This window comes from Corythoichthys intestinalis, chromosome 22 (genome assembly GCF_030265065.1).
Source record: "Corythoichthys intestinalis isolate RoL2023-P3 chromosome 22, ASM3026506v1, whole genome shotgun sequence".
Classification (NCBI taxonomy): Eukaryota; Metazoa; Chordata; class Actinopteri; order Syngnathiformes; family Syngnathidae; genus Corythoichthys; species Corythoichthys intestinalis.
The window spans coordinates 4,144,685-4,165,818 of NC_080416.1; the positions used below are offsets into that span (position 1 = coordinate 4,144,685).

The 21,134-nt window shown below is 37.5% G+C and overlaps 2 protein-coding genes across 2 annotated transcripts in view; both read right to left on the reverse strand.

Moving 5' to 3' along the window:
- samd12 (sterile alpha motif domain containing 12) overlaps positions 1 to 7,281 on the reverse strand; it is a 243,950-nt gene extending 236,669 nt beyond the window's left edge. Inside the window, exon 1 of the mRNA XM_057827486.1 lies at positions 6,694 to 7,281. Within this exon, the coding sequence (XP_057683469.1) occupies positions 6,694 to 6,754 (61 nt within the window). The 5' untranslated portion in view covers positions 6,755 to 7,281. The remainder of the gene's footprint in view (positions 1 to 6,693) is intronic.
- A 6,388-nt stretch (positions 7,282 to 13,669) lies between these two features.
- Positions 13,670 to 14,304, reverse strand: LOC130910957 (zymogen granule membrane protein 16-like). The gene is made up of 3 exons (XM_057828629.1): positions 14,292 to 14,304; positions 14,062 to 14,188; positions 13,670 to 13,963 (listed from the first exon to the last, which is right to left on the reverse strand). Exons 1-3 carry the CDS (start codon positions 14,302 to 14,304, stop codon positions 13,672 to 13,674), a joined length of 432 nt encoding a protein of 143 aa, XP_057684612.1. The 3' UTR covers positions 13,670 to 13,671.
- Between the last annotated feature and the right edge of the window lie 6,830 nt (positions 14,305 to 21,134).

Here is a 21,134-nt window from a genome sequence, read left to right on the forward strand (position 1 = left end):
GTATTTGGTCAAGACCAAAAGTTCATCTCAATACTTTGTTATGTACCCTTTGTTGGCAATAACGGAGGCCAAACGTTTTCTGTCACTCTTCACAAGCTTTTCACAAACTGTTACTGGTATTTTGGCCCATTCCTCCATGCAGATCTCCTCTAGAGAAGTGATGTTATAGGGCTGCCGTTGGGCAACACGGGCTTTCAACTCCCTCCACAGATTTTCTATGGGGTTGAGATCTGGAGACTGGCTAGGCCACTCCGGGACCTTGAAATGCTTCTTACGAAGCCACTCCTATGTTGCCCTGGCTGTGTGTTTTGGATCATTGTCATGCTGAAAGACCCAGCCACGTCTCATCTTCAATGACCTTGCTGATGGGAGGAGATTTTCACTCAAAATCTCTCGATACATGGCCCCATTCATTCTTTCCTTTACACAGATCAGTCGTCCTGGTCCCTTTGCTGAAAAACAGCCCCAAAGCATGATGTTTCCACCCCCATGGTTCCCAGTGGGTATGGTGTTCTTCGGATGCAATTCAGCATTCTTTCTCCTCCAAACACGAGATCCTGTGTTTCTACCAAAAAGTTCTATTTTGGTTTCATCTGAACATAACACATTCTCCCAGTCCTCCTCTGGATCATCCGAATGCTCTCTAGCGAACCGCAGACAGGCCTGGATGTGTACTGGCTTCAGCAGGGGGACACGTCTGGCAGTGCAGGATTTGAGTCCCTGGCGGCGCATTGTGTTACTGATACCAGCCTTTGTTACTGTGGTCTCAGCTCTCTGTAGGTCATTCACTAGGTCCCTCCTGTGATGTTCTTGGATTTTTGCTCACCGTTCTTGTTATCATTTTGACGCCACGGGGTGAAATCTTGCATGGAGCCCCAGATCGAGGGAGGTTATCAGTAGAGATGTCCCGATCGATTGGCATCCGATCACGTCATTTTCAAAGTATCGGAATCGACAAAAAAATATGGGCCATGCCTTTTTTTAATATATATATATATATTTTTTAATTAAATCTTTTTCTAATTGTATTTAACGTTACAGACATATGTTACACTCATCCAGAGTCTTTAGTTTAGGCTTAAGGTAGGGTTATCAAATGTATCCCGATAACGCCGGTAATTAATTGTTTTTTAATGTATCACGTTAAATACGCAATTAATGCATGCGTTGAACGACCCACTCACGCATTGTCGCGGCTCAATCTGTAATGGCGCCGTTTTACCCATTTAGAGAGATAAAAGGCAGTGTAAAATGAGTAGAGTGAATTTTGGCAGCCTTTGGAGCCTTTTTTTAATAGGCTAAAGCCTTACAATCCCTCTCCCTACGATTAGAAATATCATGGGAAGCAATGTGGGGAAGCAAGGTAGCAATTGATCTTTTTCTTAACACCTTATTTCCCAACGCAGAGAAGATATATCAGTTGGTAGCACTACGCACAGTCATGGTTCCACTTCCCATCATGCATTTGGGTTGAATGGCTGCAGTATCATTTACTGAAAGCTCAACAAATACACTACATGGCAATATTTAGTCACAATATACAAAGTCACAAGTCTTTCTATCTGTGGATCCCTCTCACAGAAAGAATGTTAAGAATGTAAATGCCATCTTGAGGATTTATTGTCATAATAAACAAAATACAGTACTTATGTACTGTATGTTGAATGCATATATTCGTCCGAGTTTTATTCATTTTTTTCTTAATGCATTGCCAAAATGTATATGATCGGGAAAAATGATCGGGAATGATTGGAATTGAATCGGGAGCAAAGAAAAGCAATGGGATCGGGAAATATCGGGATCGGCAGATACTCAAACTAAAACGATCGGGATCGGGAGCCAAAAAAAACATGATCGGAACAACCCTAGTTATCAGTGGTCTTGCATGTCTTCCATTTTCTAATAATTGCTCCCACAGTTGATTTCTTTACACAAAGCGTTTTACCTATTGCAGATTCAGTCTTCCCAGCCTGGTGCAGGTCTACAATTTTGTCTCTGGTGTCCTTTGACAGCTCTTTGGTGTTGGCCATAGTGGAGTTTGGAGTGTGACTGACTGATGTTGTGGACAGGTGTCTTTTATACTCATAATGAGATAAAACAGGTGCCATTAATACAGGTAACAAGTGGAGCCTCAATAGACCTCGTTAGAAGAAGTTAGACCTCTTTGACAGCCAGAAATCTTGCTTGTTTGTAGGTGACCAAATACTTCCACTCTAATTTGGAAATAAATTCTTTAAAAATCAAACAATGTGATTTTCTGTTTTTTTTTTTTTTTCCCCACATTCTGTCTCTCATGGTTGAGGTTTACTGATGTTGACAATTACAGGCCTCTCTAATCTTTTCAAGTGGGAGAACTTGCACAATTGGTGGTTGACTAAATACTTATTTGCCCCATTATAGCTGAATGTGTCTGAGTATTACCAGGGCCGGCCCAGGCCATTTGGGGGCCCTAAGCAAAATAATTCAAAGGGGCCCATATTTTTGGCCCACCATTTCTTCACAGTGTAATGTGAAACCCATACATGAAATCCAACCCATACGTCCATATTTTGTATATTAATCAGATTTTGTTGCACTGCATACTTCAAACTTCTCACCCCAAATGATTGTCAGTACAGATAGCGCCAAACCTTTTTCTAAAAGAGGAAAGAAAGAAGTTAAGGAACTTTTATTTTTTTAAGCTTGTAATCAAGTATCAAAACTCACAAAAGTCAAATAAAGCAAACTGTAGTAAACAAAATAGAATATAAATTAAACAATTGCCAGATTGGAGGCCCCCTAGTGGTCAGGGGCCCTAAGCAGCTGCATAGTCTGCATATAGGCTGGGCCGGCCCTGTGTATTACCAAACATTAGGCTTTGGGTGCCTATACTTTTGTCCTGCCCATTTTTGGAGTTTTGTGTAAAATGATTCATTCTCTTTTGTGCTTTTCATTGCAAGCAAAATAAATCAAGATATTATAACCAAATAATTTGTAATTGCAATCATTTTCTGGGAGAAATTGAGCATTATCTGACAAATGCAGGGGTGCCAATACTTTTGGCCAGCAGTGTATGAATTGTTTTTGTTGTCACTCAACCAACAAAACAAAGACGAGGCAGAAATCACTGAGTACAAATGGAATAAGAGAACTACAGCTGCTTTTTCATAGTCTTAAATGTAATTGTAAATTTAATGTGAGGCCAGCTGTGCTCTGCTTCTTCTGACTCCATTGTTTCTGCAGCAAATTCCAAGAATTTCATTGGGTAATGGGCCACACAGACTATGTGAAATAATGTCACTGCAGTCTTCCATTTGATTTGTAAAGTGGAGTTAAATGTTCCTTTGTGTTTTATAATTGTATTTGTGAAAGAAAGCCACATGACAGTTCCTGAAGAACACGTCTCTCTGCATAGAGATAAAAATAGTGTCCTGAGTGTAGTTCAATGTAACATGTTCAAGAATAAATGTAATGCGTACCATAAACTACTATTTATCAGTTAAATAAGAACTAGAAAAACCTGGATGTCCTGTAACACTAATGTGCATCTTTGCATGGTTTTGGCACTGCCTGAATGAGAAACATTATTTCCATCAATCATATCCAACCTAATGATGAATGTAGCCGAGTTGGCCTCTGGGTACTTTGAAGCGATTTATGATACAAGGCCCACGATAACAATATCGCGATACAATAATTATTGATACATTGGTCAGGAAATCATTCAAGGATATTCTACAAAACATCGAGCCATGATGCAAATCAGACAATGCATCTCATCAAAACATTTCTTGCCAGGTGGGTGTTTTATAGTGGGCAGGGCAGCTTCAAACCACTCATCAGTGATTGGGCAAACACCTGACTTTGTTTGGTAAAATTGGTTTCAATTGCTCTTTAAGTTTCCTTTGGCAGAGGGTTCACTTAACGTATTGGCCCGAATATAAGACGGTGTTTTTTGCACTGAAATAAGTGAAAAAGTGGGGGTCATCTTACATTCGCGACACTAGATGGCGCCAGATATCACTGAAGCGATGTTCTGTCATGACAGATCTCAGCTACTCTTAAGTTTAACCAGTTTGCATTATTTTATCGCAATGTTTTCTCTTATTCAGAATTGTTTCAAGACTACAGTTACAGTTAGACTTCACTTTGAGGGTTAATGCAGTTATTGCAATTTTGTTGTTTTATCAGAATAGATTTGTTTACTTACATTTCAAAAACCAGAAGCCATTCATTTACAAATGTGAATGCACTTAAGTGTACATATTTAAATGTTCAGATAGTAAGATTCGAATGAGGCAAAATAACATGCATTTTCCCTCAAATATATTGTTATAATCATTTGTTTTAGATGTACTGTAATTATTTCCTGTATAAAAATTAATTTAGTGTTCAAAAAGTCTTTTTTTCCCCCAAAGTTGAGTCTTGAAAAATAGGGGTCGTCTTAAAATCAGGGCTGTCTTATATTCGTGCCAATACTGTACTTATTTTTCCCTCTTCTGTCATTGTTCGCATGCTATCTTCATTGAAATATGAAAACCTATAAATGTTTGGTGGTTTTAGTTAAAGCAGACACTGTTTTTTCAACTGTGTGATTTTGACAAAGATCAGATTATGGTGATTTTATGCAGAAATGTGTGAAATTCCAAAAGGTTCAGATACTTTTTCATATCACTATACCAGTTAGACTAACTAAAAACGTAAGAACTTAAAAATAGCTTGACATAAATGGAAATTCAATTGAAACACCTCACTTTTAAAGTGCATGTGACACGAAAAAGCATGTTTATTTCATAATATACGCGGTATTTTATGCTCCTGAATGATATGGACTGCTTGGATGTGTGTGGAAGCGATCGCTATATTTATTTAGTTTTTTGAATCCCACACCATGAAAAAGAGTGACTTTCAGCTTCGGTCTTGCATTGAGGAAGAGGGCGCTGTGACGTGTACGGGTGAAGGCCTCCTCTTCACTAAACAGCCGTACTGTTGTGTATGAGGACTAAGGATTCAGCTGATTTTGCGGATTAATATGTTTATTTTTCACGCCACGCCAGCCAAACGGCTGCAGAAAAATCTTGCTTTATGAGGGAGAGGCGTGCGCGCCTTTTTGGAGTTTCAAAAGGTTCCCATTCACTGTGGATATTGGCCAAAACAAGCCCTACTACTGTGGGACCATTGGACTTACGAGGAAATGAGTAAACATCTTGTTTTGTATTATGTCAAATACAAATACAGCGATTACAAAGTAAACACTACAAACTTTCTTTAAATAAAGGACTACTTACGTTTGATCATTGATAGGCATATAAAAAGCTCTCCTCATGCACATTAGCTGCACGTTAGCTACACAACAACCGCCCTCCTCCGAGGAACGAACTGTAAATTGCTCTCCGCAGGGCAGTTTGGCGATCCGCAAGGACAATCGACAACCCAGTCGTCATGTCAAATAATCCGGGCTAGTTATGTGTGATTTTCCGCTTCGAAGACTTTGAAACATCACTCGGTTCGGGTTAGCATGCCGTCTAGCTGTCACGCCTCTTGGTTTGTTTACATTCTCTGAAGCGGGGGAAGGGAAATGACATATGTCCGATTTAGGTGTCATAAAATATCGTTCGGGAGGTGCGACAGTAAAGGTGAAGTCGACAGTTTTGACCATTATGGAGTAATTTTGCCATGTCGTCCTGAATAAGTGCATATTTGTTATTTCATATTCCATTTAGCACAAGACTGTTATTTGTCATGACCATGCCATTTATTTAGCAATTGGGGAAAATACTTGGATAAAAAGAATATCCCGTAAAAATATTGGAGTGGAGAGACTGAAACAATGACATTTTGCGGCTCCCTTCGTCTCGTTTTCCTCGTTCTGAATAATTCCCCCTCAATGGGCGGAATAATAAAACCGATGAGCCCAGTCTCCCGCTGATGTCATCCACCTGTTGGGGACGCTAGAGCCCTATAATGGTAGGCGTGGCTAACCGGCAGATTAAAAGACTATTTCTCGACATCTGCGCTTTGCTAAATTGTTGTATATTGTCGAATCGTCTCAAAATATGATTCTAATTCACATAATAATGCTCTTTAAGACTTTTTTCTCCTGTCGTATGCTCTTTATGTGATGTGTGTTATCAAGTGTAATGACATTTTCAGGTAAGAAAGATTTTTTTTTTATTAGAGCTTCAGTTTTTGAGTGAAAGCAGAAAACTTTTTTTTCTTCTTTTCTAGTCACATCTAAGATGCAATTGTTGGCAGTTTTTTTTAACAATGTACATCTAAAATGAAGACATTGATCGTCTAAAAATGGTTCAATATTACGTTAAATTGTCTTGTTTTCTCGTGTATAATTGCTCTTTACCTTGTTTTATCAGATCAATCAATGGAATTTTAAGTAGAATACGTGATTACTAAAATATTTGATAGCTGCAGCCCTGGTCTACATCTTCATTGACACAGATACGCGTCTATCCACGGTCCATGTTAGACATGGCAAACCACAGCAACAGTTCTTTAGCTTTCACATCATCATAACTACTGTAGATGGAACGAGACTGTGAAACTCAGGTACGAACAGTGACACATTGTTTGGCTGCTAGAAAGGTATGCAGGGCTGAGAGAATCTCATTCCAGTCAAACAAGCTCGGGCATCCAGCCAGAAAAAAGACAGTACAAGTCAAGCAAAGCTTTTCAGCTGAAATACAGCTCCAGACATACCTCTCATTGGATTCTGGATCCATAAAATACCCCCGATAAGATGAGGAGACCTGCCCAGCATTGCAAAGCACTAGCAGTCCAGAAGATTCCAGCACTTGTCTCACATCCACGGTTCTCAATTATGACATTTGCTGCTCCAGTAGCTACATGTTAGACCACCTGCTGCAGGATGAGCTAGTCTAATCTTGGGGAAATGTTCACACGGGGCACGCAGAGTTACATCATAACAAGGCAAAGCTCGGTGCCTTTCCAAACAAAACGGTTTGGGTGAGCTCGTTAGGATCGTCCAAGCAGGGGATGATTGTGCAAAACGAACCCTTGTCCGCCAGGTTGCAAAGCTGTCAATGGGCTGCGTCGACGTGTCACTCAGCAAAACGATCACGCGCACAGTCGGCAACAATAGAGAAAGCGCGTGCACAGGAACAATGCTCAAATGCATGTGGTGAGCGCTGAAATGAAGAGATTGCCGGGACAGTGATGCGGAATGAGGAAAAAGCCTTTCACAGTTGACCCGTTCTGAGTCTGAGCACGCAAATGACTGCGTTCCTTCCTTTCTTGTCAGTGACTTTTATGAATGAACTATTTCCAATTTCCACACACACGCAGCAGACACAACATTAACTGAAAATAGTGTCATTTTACCTTGGACAGCCATAGCGTCACTCCACAGATGAGGGCATCACTGGCAAAAAGAGCTGAAGGAATGCGAAAGTCAACGATTTCTCATTCTACCTTGCTCTCCCGTGTTATCATTTCATTACTGCGGGCAACCCAATGTGCACATTTGCTGCCGCGCCGCAAAGCATCATGGGGAATGTAGTCCGTGAACAGGGACTAGCTAAAGCACATTATTTTGACTTTAAAAAAAATAACTTCTATACGGAAACGTATTGCATTCACATTAGTGATGGGATTTTCGGCTCTTTTCGGTGATCCGGTTCATTTGGATCGGCTCAGTGATAATCTTTTCGGCTCTCAAATGGCTCGTTTAACTTTAGCTTTTCTTTTAAATATTTATGACAAATACCGTGTTGTTAATCTTACTGAAAAAAAGTAATTAATTATAGTTACAAATTACTTCTCCCAAAAAGTAATTGCGTTAGTAACTCAATTACATGAATGTAAGAGTAATTAGTTACATGGCAAAGTAATTGGTGATAATTACTTTTTTTTTTTTTCTCAAAAAAAAAAAAAAAAAAAAAAAAAACATTGGCCACTCTATGTGAAGTTTTTTGTGAAGGTTTTTGGTACAATTGGCCCGAGCCCAATTCTTTACCCTAATTTACCCTTTACTCTGAATCAACTGTTAAAAGTTGTTAAAATTGCTCCCATTATTGTATTAGTTCCCTTCTCTCTACTTTCGACATATGAAAATTTTAAAACTGTTTCATCATTTAAAGATAAATTCAAGTCAAGTTTTTGCCGATTTAGAAGTAGTTTAGATAAGAAGTTACTTAGGTTCGCTGGGAAGGTTCTCTACAACAGAGCCGTCCGAAAAAGTCTACTGCTTTAAGATGGCGGCTGTCTACTAACTCATTTAGTGCCATGTCTGTCATTTTGCATCTAGGTATATCTATGTACAGTACATGTGATATCTACCATGTCTACCATATCTACCATAACATGCGGGCGTAGTTTGTACTAGCTATCGGCTACAACATTTATTATTGGAGCTACCTAGCATCGCGTTTGCTCGGCGTCACAACTTTCCTGCCTCCTCCCTACTCCTGCTCTGTCGCCTCGGTGAGTCCGTCTCCCTCAGACTTTTCGACCAATATAGTAACGTATAATAACGCATGCCTTTCCGTCCTCAGTAACGGTAACGGCGTTGCCAAGATGAGAAAAGTAATTAATTAGATTACCCACTACTGAAAAAAATAACGCCATTAGTAACGCCGTTATATTGTAACGCCGTTATTAACAACACTGGACAAATATAGCACATATTTTGATAAATGACTTGGTGAACTAAATATTGCACTCTACTGATCGATCGAGTCCGATCACGTCATTTTCAAAGTATCGGAATCAGCAAAAAAATATCGGACATGCCTTTTTTTAATATTTATATATTTTCTAATTAAATCGTTTTCTAATTGTATTTAAACATTACATACAAAATGTCTTACACTCATCCCGAGTCTTTAGTTTTGGTTTAAAGATTGATTCATAATAACAACAAACATCCTCCCCTGCCATTTATTGTCGCACTCACAAAGTTTTATTCTTTTTTTTTTTTTTAATGCACTGTGTCAAGTTCAAAAAAAGATCCTTCGGTGGACATTGTAAAATTGCCCAAAAATAAGGAGAGAAGACACTCAGTTTTCTTAGCCAAGGAGCGCAAAAGAGTGACTAGTGACAGTCACCAAAATTGATCTAAAGAAAAAAAACTTTATTTAGGGGTTTGTCCTAAAAAAAATGGATGCCGCCCTGAGGGAGGGGGAGAGCAAGCTGGAGACACCCATGTGGTTTTCGATTGGATATGTGTGTGCATGTAGGTGGAACTAAGTAAATACACGTGTGTAAGACAGGGCTCATGTAAACAATCATGTAAACAGTCAAAACAATCATATAAAAAGTCAAAATGACCCAGACACTTCAGTTATGCAACGCTGCGGCCATGGAAGATGTCCTCGGATGGAAAATTGTCCCCGAAGGTCTAGACGAAAGTCCAGACGCCAGGTGCTGAAGATGCCTCGAAAGGTCTAGTTACGCAATGATGCGGCCATGAAGCAAGGCAGTTGTCATCCTGACCCTCTTTCACTCTTTGTAACACTTAAGCATTATACTACAACCTGGTACAGCAAGCAATAATCATTTACTGGTTATATTAGTAAGAAAATATGGCAATATGTATTATTTATGGTATATATGAGCACAAGCAAATATTCAATCAATCAATCAAGCAAATATTTAAAATGTATATGATCGGGAAAAATTATCGGGAATGATTGGAATTGAATCGGGAGCAAAAAAAAAAAAGCAATCCGATCGGGAAATATCAGGTTCGGCAGATACTCAAGCTAAAACGATCGAGATCGGATCGGGAGCAAAAAAACATGATCGGAACAACCCTAGTATTTACTTATTTTTAGGGCTGTCAAACGATTAAAATTTTTAATCGAGTTAATTACAGCTTAAAAATTAATTAATCGTAATTAATCGTAATTAATTCAATTCAAACCATATATAAAATATGTCATATTTTTCTGTAAATTATTGTTGGAATGGAAAGATAAGACACAAGATAGATATATACATTCAACATACGGTACATGAGTACTGTATTTGTTTATTATAACAATAAATCAACAAGATGGCATCAACATTATTAACATTCTGTTAAAGCGATCCATGGATAGAAAGACCTGTAGTTCTTAAAAGATAAATGTTAGTACAAGTCATAGAAATTTTCTATTAAAACCCCTCTTAATGTTTTCGTTTTAATAAAATTTGTAAAATTTTCAATCAAAAAATAAACTAGTAGCTCGCCATTGTTGATGTCAATAATTACACAATTCTCATGGTCATAAAATCAGTCGCACCCAAGCGCCAGCAAAGGGAAACTCCAAAAACACACAAGTAACAAGTGCACATGACCCTTTGCTGTCATTTTAATCTGTTTGAGCGGGGCATGTGCGTTAATTGCGTCAAATATTTTAACGTGATTGATTACAAAAATTCATTACTGCCCGTTAATGCGATAATTTTGACAGCCCTAATTTTAAGAGAAAACCATTTAATAATATTTTTTAAAAAAGAAAAAAAAAAATGCATCAAAATTAATTAAAACTTATATGACACGCATAAATTTCACTTTTCACAAAATGTGAGGGGGCGTAGCCCCACAAGGTGGGGTTTGCTACTGCGGTGTCATTTTAAATGCCCAATTCTTGTCGTTTCAGTAGATTACATTTTTGCAGTTGGAGAGGCTTTATTGACTGGTGGCCCCAAGCAACTGCCTAGCCTGCCTGTCCGCTACCCATGCCCCTGCTTATTTGTGCTCCTTTATGAATTTGGACCTCAACGCAACACATTCCAGCATGTTCATGAGTGCTCTCGCCACACAAAAGCAGCAACAGGTACCAATGTGAAGCAATTAGTAAAGTGCTACTTTATACGTAGCATTTTTTTCTCATGTAGATTCTTTCTGGTATGTTAAACCGAATAAACATGTTTTTTTTTTAATTATAATTATTTCATGGTCACTTTACTTGGTCTTGAACATTGCAACTCAGCACATCACTACTGTCCCCTTACAAGTGTTGGATTACAAAACAAAGTGAAAACAGTCTGTGAACACGCGACACCTCCGGCTAGAATGTGCAGGTAGCCAAGCTATCATGTCAAAACCTGACAGTATAGACAAGACGCATGCATGTCACAATCAACAAGATTAAAGAAAGTATGGTAGGAGGCAAGACATTGAGATTTATGATGGTTTTTCAAGTTACATTTTCAACACAACTATATGCAAAGCAGGGGCCAATCTAGGCAATTATTTACGGGGTTGCCAGAGGGGGGCAGGAACTTTTTGAAGGGGTGCCAAATATTTCATAATTACATAATACTTTATCGACTCTTTAAGTACACCTCACATTTAGTACAATCAGTTCCAGAAATAATCATAATAATAAGAAATAAATACAAATCCGATTTTATGTTTATGAAAATTTGTTGACAAAATAATCATTTAAAAAAAAAAAAAATTCGGGAACAAAACGGGATATTGATTTTATAATAATTTTTCATTTTTTAATCAAAATGTACTTTTTGATCAAATAGAGAGGACAAGAATTACCGTAATTTACAAACTCTAAGGCGCACCGAAAACAGCATTTGTTTATAAATAAGCCGCACCGGACTGTAAACAGCAGCTGTCTTCACTGTATTATGGGATATTTACACCATAGGCGGAGTTTGACTTTTGGGGCAGGGGGGGCACAACATGTTGATGACCCGGAAACGCAATGTCAGCTATAAAATGAACTTACACGAATATTTATAATAATAAGTTGACACTGAGCGTTTTTTGTTTCCCATCATTTTTGAGGGGAATTCTAAATCAGGCTGCTTAGGCAATACTTTTCGCCAAGATCGTCATCCATTGAATATGGTACGCCCGCCGTTGTTGTGCCAATGTAGTTACCCCAGTCAAAAATGTTATCCCATGGGTCGAGCCATATGGAGGTAGATTTGTGTCTTTATTATTCAATCAAAAAGTTGCTTCAATAAAAATATATATTTTCAACCCCAAAAAAGTCACTTCAATCAAAAACGTGTTTGAATGCAAAAATAAATTTGAAACTAAAAAAAAAAAAATTCATGTGAAAGCTATTTTTTTTTTTTTTTCTTTTTTTTTTTTTATTTAAGTCGTTTTCTTTTTTTTTTTTTTTTTGCGATTGAAGCGACCTTTTTTGAATGAAGTAATGTTGATTTGTGCTTGGGCCACATTTTGGTCTTTTTATTATTATTCAAATCTAAAAATAAGTTGCTCCAAAAATATATATATATTTTCCGGTTTTGAATGCGAAAAAATATTTGAGATTGAAAAATTTGCATTTGAACACTTCATTTTTCATTGAAAAAGTTTTCTTTGATTGAAGCAATCCTTTTTGTGTTTGGGTTAAATTTTTGTCCAAATCATTTAATCCCATAAAAGTTGCTTCAATTACCCCCCCCCCCCCAAAAAAAAAAAAAAAAATTCAAAGAGAGAAATCATTTGAGAAATAAAATTGACCGTCTAAGTTGCTAGTCACATGATCTGTTGGAAAAATAATTTTCTCCCATAATAACAACATATTTTTTGTTCATTTCAGTTTTATTGCTTAACGACTTATATATACATATATATATATATATATATATATATATATATATATATATATATATATATATATATATATATATATATACATACATATATATATTTATATATATACATACATACATATATGTATATGTACAGTATATAATATGTATATATATATATATATATATATATATATATATATATATATATATATATATGGAAAATATTAAAAATATTGTTCAGCTGTGGTTATATGTATGTATATGTGGAGGTATATATGTGGATATGTATATTTGTACATGTATATATTTGGGCATATGCCTATTTATGTATGTGTTTGGATGTGTATTTATGTGTATATATCTATGTATATGTATATATATGTCTGGATAAAAATATATTATCATATTATTAAATAGTGGGCCTCGACCTGTGGTTCTATTCTATATTTTTTTATATACTTTTTTTCCCCAACAAAAATTTATTTTTGCAATATATGGTTGGGATAATCAATGGGAGATCCGTATGATAATAAAAAAATTAATCTAATTAACATAATATGTAATATTCAAAGAACCCACATGTAGGACATGAGCCAGTGCTGGCGAATTTTATATTCGCCCTGTTATATATAAATCACCTAATAGATATGGACGTAAAAGAGTCTCGATTCTTGGTTTAAAGCAAAAAAAAAACCTGCAGTTAGCATTTATTTTACGTAAATATTGCGAACTATGATGCCGATGCCGTAGCGGCTAATTTCTCCCATTGATTTTTTTTCCACAACGTTTCAAAATGCATGCGTGGTACCAAAAATATAATAATTACCTTGGATCTTCGATCTTGGATCTTCGAGCTTTCGTAGTTTTTCAACCTAAATCCGGCCGGTGTTGGATTTCTGTATGTGTCGCTGCGACCTTCTTGAAGGCGTGGTGCCGTGCCTTTTAAATGTGACCCGTCAATATAATCATGAAGTCTATATAAATTAGCATTTTTATTTTTTTTCCATGACTGACAGGGGAGGCACTGTTTCAAATCAAGGCAAACCTTAACAACTTTATTCCCCTGCTTTGTATACAGCATTTTGGCTGTTCTCATTGATTGATTTACAAAGACCTCTTGATTTACATTTTAAAGAGAAAAGTTGAGAAAAACCTCCATCAAAATTACACGTTCCAGTGGGCTGCGAAGGATCTAAAACCATTTTGAAATCGTCCGCTGATGATGCGCAGTGTGGCTTCTTTGTTAGCGGCGTACATGTTGAAGCACTTGCCACGCGGCTGGCCTACTTGCAATGTTCGGCTCTTATTGGTCATGAACACAACCGACTGCACGTAGCTGGTGCACTTTCCTGAAATCTGAATAACAGCTTCATCCTTGAATAGCTCAAGCTCGCTGACTGTTCCTTGTTGATACCCAACTACTTGAGACCATGTTGCACCGTAGCGCAATTGGATTCTGATGGAGGGACAAAGAAATATCACTTCATTTAATCACGCATGTTACAATTAAATTGAACAAATGATTCAGTAAGAAAATAATTCTCGAATATTTACCCAGTAACATAGCTGTTGTATCTCTCCCATAGCCTGATAGAGGTAATGGGACCTTCTCCAGTGAGAACAAATGATTCGCCTCCCCCAGATCCAATTGGTTGGGAGAATGAGAATTGGTCTGTCTGGACTGTATTGATGAAAAGGAAAACATAGTTAGCTCTGGTAGTGTTCAAATGAGTATAAAAGTTGAGAATTACCACAATAAATTTGAAATTAACTTTATAACCAACCTAAATACCACATTGTCAACACTTTAAGACTTTTCAGTTTGGTCGATTTTAGCGACGCCGGTGGACAAAAGCGGTAGTGTTTTGCCTTAAGGAAGACTGTGTTTCCCTTAAGGATTGTTTTAGCCAATCAAATGTGAGAATATCAGTATAACATGACATCAGATCAGTGTTGATTTTGGCAGCCATTTTAATTTTCGTCTTAGTTTTCGTCTTTTGGAAGATAATACTTCTTAGTCTTAGTCATATTTTAGTCATTTCAAAATGTATTTATCTTTGTCGAGTTTTTGTTGACGAAAACTCAGACTAATTTCGTCTAGTTTTAGTTGACGTTAAGTCAACATTTTTGTCTGTAACATTAGAAAGTTTCACTCCAAAAATAAGTAAGAAAATGTTTCCAATAAACATTGACAGACGAGCACATATTGTAGCATTTACAAATCTATCACGCGATAATACACACTCAGCAGGAAAACAGTAGGCTGCATTATTTTTAATTAGTTATACTCGGCTGGACGCCACCAACTGTATGTAAAAAAAGTTGTCCGAGAGTTTAGGAGGACGCTCGCCACTAGCAATAGCCTAATGCTAACGTGAACGTGAATGCTATGCTAACGCTACGAGTTACATTTAGCACTCAGCACAGACCTTTAAAGGCTAAAACAACATTGCATATTCTCTCCTGCCGAAATAAGGAGACGGATCTTACCGTGTGTGTCTCAAAACAAGCAATAGAGAGACTGGAGAGGGCACTAGACTAGTGGGTGAGTTGGGGGGTTGCAGCACATCCCATGAGTGACACAACCAGGCAGGCTAACTACACATAAAATGTCACACATTGTGAACATGTGACGAAAACTATGGCGCAAACTGGCATTCGTGTCGTTAAGTTTTAGTCTTCCAAGATACGTTTTTAGCTCGTTATCGTTTCGTCATCGTCATGAAAAAATTGTTCGTCGACGAAATAGTTTTTGTTATAGTCATCGTTGACGAAAACAACACTGCATCAGATACACACAAAATTTCCAAGGCTATTGCGCTGGCAATTTTGTTTACGTCCAAAACAGCACTTCTATTTGCATTTACACTGATTTTGCTTGAACAAAAACAAGAAAAACAAGAATGTTGCGTATTTTATCATACTCCTGTCGCTGTAGCTTGTAAAACTGATATAAAAAAATTGTAGTGACAAATTCTACTAAATGCCTAAATACTAAATAGTACTTAAAGTAAGTAAAAGTATTAGTATTTGTTCTGATTAACCTATATACAGTGGTATGAAAAAGTATCAGAACCTTGTGGAATTTCTAACATTTCAGCATAAAATCACCATCAAATATGATATGATTTTTGGCAAAATCACACAGATGAAAATACAGTGTCTGTTTTAACTAAAACCACCCAAACATTGATTGGTTTTCATGTTTTAATGAGGATAGTATGTAAACAATGACAGAGGGAGGAAAAATAAGTTAGTGAACCATCACATTTAGTATTTTGTGCCCCCCCCACCCCCCACCCACCCTTTGGCAGCAATAACTTCAACCAGACGCTTCCTGAAACCTGAACTAATCTGCTGTAGTTCAGTCACATTCCTGGGATGTCTGGCATGAATCGCTGTCTTTAGGTCATACCACAGCATCTCAATGGGGTTCAAGTCTGGACTTTAACTTGGCCACTCCCTCCCCACAGCCTCAGGTTTTCCTGCAAAACATCCCGATAAACTTTTGAATTCATTCTTCCATTAATGATTGCAAGTTGTCCAGGCCCTGAGGCAGCAAAACAGCCGCAAATCACGATGCTCCCTCCACCATGCTTCTTGGTGGGATGAGGTGTTGATGTTGGTGAGCTGTTCCATTTTTCCTCCACACATGACGTTGTGTGTTACTCCAAACAATTCAACTTTGGTTTCATCAGTCCACAAAATATTTTGCCAAAACTTCTGTGGAGTGTTCAAGTGCCTTTTTGCGAAGATTAAACCAGGAACGGTGTTTTTTTGGGGGACAGCAGTGGGTTCCTTCTCGGAGTCCTCCCATGAACACCATTCTTGGCCATAGTTTTACATACGTATAGTTGCTGTGTGCACATAGATATTGGACTGTGCCAGTGATTTCTGTAAGTCTTTAGCAGACACAATACGGTTCTTTTTTACCTTTCTTAATGTGTTCTGCGCTGAACTCTTGGCGTCATCTTTGTTGGACGGCCACTCCTTGGGAGAGAAGCAACAGTGCGAAACTCTCCATTTGTAGACAACTTCTCTGACTATCGATTGATGAACACCCAGACTTTTAGAGATGGCTTTGTATCCTTTCCCAGCTTTATACAAATCAACAATCCTTGATCACAGTTCTTCAGACAGATCTTTTGACCGAGCCATGATGCACATCAGACAATGATTCTCATCAAGACATTTTTTTACCAGGTGTGTTTTTTATAGTGGGCAGGGTAACTTTAAACCACTCACCACTGATTGGACACACACCTGACGTAAAATATTTGGTTAATAAAATTGGTTTCAATTGCTCTTTATGTCTCCACAGGCAGAGGGTTCACTTACTTATTTTTCCCCCTTCTGTCATTGTTTGCATGGTATCCTCATTATAATATGAAAACTAAAGATGTCCCGATCGATCGGGTCCGATCACGTCATTTTCAAAGTATCAGAATCGGCATAAAAATATCGGACATGCATTTTTTTAATATATATACAGTATTTTTTAATTAAACCGTTTTCTAATTGTGTATTTAACGTGACAGACAAAATGTCTCACACTCATCCAGAGTCTTTAGTTTTGGCTTAAAGTAGGGCTATTAAATTTATCGTGTTAACGGCGGTAATTATTTTTTTGCAAATTAATCACGTTAAAGTATTTAACGCAATTAACGCATATGCTGCACGACCCACTCGCGCATTGTCACGTTCAATCTATAAAGGCGCCGTTTTACCCGTATGTAGAGCTAAAAGGCAGCGTAAAATGAGTAGAGTGAATTTTGGCAGTCTCGGGAGCCTTTTTTAATTGGCTAAAACCTTACAATTCCTCTTTCATCAATTAGAAATATCGTGAGAAGCACTGTGGGGAAGAAAGGTAGTAAATGATCTTTTTCTTAGCGCCCTATGTTATTTCCTAACGCAGAGAAGATACTATAACAATAACACTGACTGAAAAAAAAAAAATCCCCAAATGTAACGTTTGATTAGAGTATTCCTTATAAGAACATTTTTTTTTCTTAAATTTGTTTTTAATTTGGTAAGGGAATTATAACAAGACCACCCCAATTAATAAATCCAATGCCTGTATACTCTATATTGAAATAGGTTAGACTTTGTATTTCCCAAATACAAAAGCTTAATTATATAACTTACCATTAGGCAATGTACAGAGCATAACCAGAGAAAGGCTGACGAGAGTATGCATTCTGAAAAAAAAATAAATAAAAAATAAATAAATAAATAATAAGATAAACCTTAAATGTATTATATTACGAACTTAACACTTAACATCAGCTATTACCTGCCTGACATCTCAGCTCACATAAGTATTATGCGGTTGGTATTCGACTAGACAGGAATCAGAATACAATGAGCTTATATTTTACAGCACAAACAAAGTAATTTGCATGGATGTATGATTTGAAGATAATTAGAAAATTGTCAAACTGTATTTACCTCTCCAAAAAGAAGTAAGAAATACTCTACTCACAGTTTCACACGCAAAGACTCAGCCTATGCAGCTCCAAATCTTTCGTTTCACTTATGAGAGCGGGTTATCAATCAGCCTTGAGCACACCAGAGACCTTGCTGATAAGAGATCAAGTAATTACAGTAGGAAAACATAGTTGGCTGCTTCCAGCCACGGAGACCACAACAGACCTACAGGTATGTGTGATAATTATGGGTGGGGACATGTGGCTCATTTTGTTTTCTTTGCAAGTTGTCGAACAACGCCGAAACAAGTTTTTAGCTATTACACCCGTTTCATTTTCTATAGTATGCTATGCACTGTATATATGCAAAAATGAAAATAACAAGATGATACAATTTATTGTCCATAGGGTGAGTGTCAAGTTCAAAAATAGATCCTTAGGTAGACATTGTAAAATTACCCAAAAATAAGGAGAGAAGACACTCAGTTTTCTTGGCCAAGGAGAGTAAAAGAGTGCCAGTCACCAAAATTGATCTAAAGAAAAAACCCTCCTTGGTATTTTATTTAGGGGTTTGTCCTAAAAAAATGGATGCCGCCCTGAGGGAGAGGGGGAGAGCAAGCTGGAGACACCCATGTGGTTTTCGATTGGATATGTGTGTGCATGTAGGTGGAACTAAGTAAATACACGTGTGTAAGCAAGAGCTCATGTAAACAATCATGTAAACAGTCAAAATGACCCAGACACTTCAGTTATGCAACGCTGCGGCCATGGAAGATGTCCTCGGATGGAAAATTGTCCTCGAAGGTCTAGACGAAAGTCCAGACGCCAGGTGCTGAAGATGCCTCGGAAGGTCTAGTTACGCAATGATGCGGCCATGAAGCAAGGCAGTTGTCATCCTGACCCTCTTTTACTCTTGGTAACACTTAAGCATTATACTACAACCTGGTATAGCAAGCAATAATCATTTACTGGTTATATTAGTAAGAAAAATATGGCAATATGTATTATTTATGGTATATATGAGCACAAGCAAATATTCAATCAATCAATAAAGCAATTATGTATTATTCATGGTATATATGAGCACAAGCAAATATTCAATCAATCAATCAAGCAAATATTTAATCAATCAAACCTCGATAATTACCTCAACAGTGAGCTAGGCAAATGCTAGGGGCATCGCAGCGTCCAAAAGGGCGTCAAGAAAAAAAATGTTCAAATAATATTTGATAATAGCAGTATTCAAAATAATATACAAGTCAATAAAACAAAAGTACAATACATACAGTTGTGGTCAAAAGTTTACATACACTTGTGAAGAACATAATGTAACTCTCTAGAGTTTCCAGTTACTTCTACAACTCTGATTTTTCTCCGATAGAGTGATTGGAACAGATACTTCTTTGTCACAAAAAACATTCATGAAGTTTGGTTCTTTTATGACTTTATTATGGGTTAACAGAAAAAGTGATCAAATCTGCTGGGTCAAAAATATACATACAAGGATCTGAAAAAGCAAATCATTGACTTGAACAAGTCAGGAAAGTCACTTGGAGCCATTTCAAAGCAGCTGCAGGTCCCAAGAGCAACAGTGCAAACAATTGTTTGTAAGTATAAAGTGCATGGCACTGTTTTGTCACTGCCACGATCAGGAAGAAAATGCAAGCTATCACCTATCATTGGTCAGGTGGGTGAAGATTCAACCGAGAATCACCAATATGCAGATCTGCCAAGAATTAGAAGCTTCTGGAACACAGGTGTCAGTGTCCACAGTCAAGCGTGTTTTGCATCTCTATGGACTGAGAGGCTGTCGTGCAAGAAGGAAGCCCTTGCTCCAAAAGCGACACCTTAAGGCTCGACTGAAGTTTGCTGCTGATCACACGGACAAAGATAAGACCTTCTGGAGGAAAGTTCTGTGGTCAGACAAAACAAAAATCGAGCTGTTTGGCCACAATGCCCAGCAATATGTTTGGAGGAGAAAAGGTGAGGCTTTTAACCCCAAGTACACCATGCCTACCGTCAAGCACAGTGGTGGTAGTATTAAGCTGTGGGGCTGTTTTGCTGCCAATGGAACTGGTGCTTTACAGAGAGTAAATGGGATCATGAAGAAGGAGGATTACCTTCAAATTCTTCAAGATAACCTAACGTCATCAGCCCGAAGATTGGGTCTTGGGCGCAGTTGGGTGTTCCAACAGGACAATGACCCCAAACACACATCATAAGTGGTAATGGAATGGCTAAATCAGGCTAGAATTAAGGTTTTCAAATGGCCTTCCCAAAGTCCTGATTTAAACCCCATTGAGAATTTGTGGACAATGCTGAAGAAACAAGTCCATGTCAGAAAGCCATCAAATTTAACTGAAATGCACCAATTCTGTCAAGAGGAGTGGTCAAAGATTCAACCAGAAGCTTGTGGATGGCTACCAAAAGCGCCTAATTGAAGTGAAAATGGCCAAGGGACATGTTAGCAAATATTGGCGCTGCTGTATGTATATTTTTGACCCAGCAGATTTGATCACTTTTTTCTGTTCACCCATAATAAAGTCATAAGAGAAGCAAACTTCATGAATGTTTTTTGTGACAAAGAAGTATCTGTTCCAATCACTCTATCAGAGAAAAATCAGAGTTGTAGAAATAACTGGAAACTAAAGAGAGCCATGACATTATGTTCTTCACAAGTGTATGTAAAATTTTGACCACAACTGTATGTTTCTGTCTATTTTTGCTTTTACTCTTTTATTCTTAGTCTTTTTATTTTATTACATGGTAATATGCACGTTGAGATTTGTTTTTCAAATGTAAAGTGCGTTATAAATAAAATGTATTATTATTATTATTATTATTATTGTGCTTCACTACCTGAAGGGTCCGCAAAAGGGTGGAGGGGTCCGCGAATAATTATCCACTGAGACCTCACACGGTGGACGTTCACCTCGGGGGCCCGTTTATACTCATGGCCCCCAGGTCCTGTTCACATTCGTTCCGCCACTGGTGAGATCATACTTTGCGAGGCATTCATATTTTCAAAAACAAAAGTGAAAGCACACTTTCACTCTTTGATAAACGTCGAATGACAATTTACTGGCCTTTGAAGATTCATACAAAAAAAAAAAAAAAATAGGGCTGTCAAACGATTAAAATTTTTAATCGAGTTAATCACAGCTTAAAAATGAATTAATCGTAATTAATCGCAATTCAAAC

Coding starts and splice junctions, on each gene's coding strand:
- LOC130910957 (XM_057828629.1), bottom strand. Junction 13,964..14,061: donor TACAACAGCTATGTTACTGG/GTAAATATTCGA, acceptor TCCCTCCATCAG/AATCCAATTGCGCTACGGTG.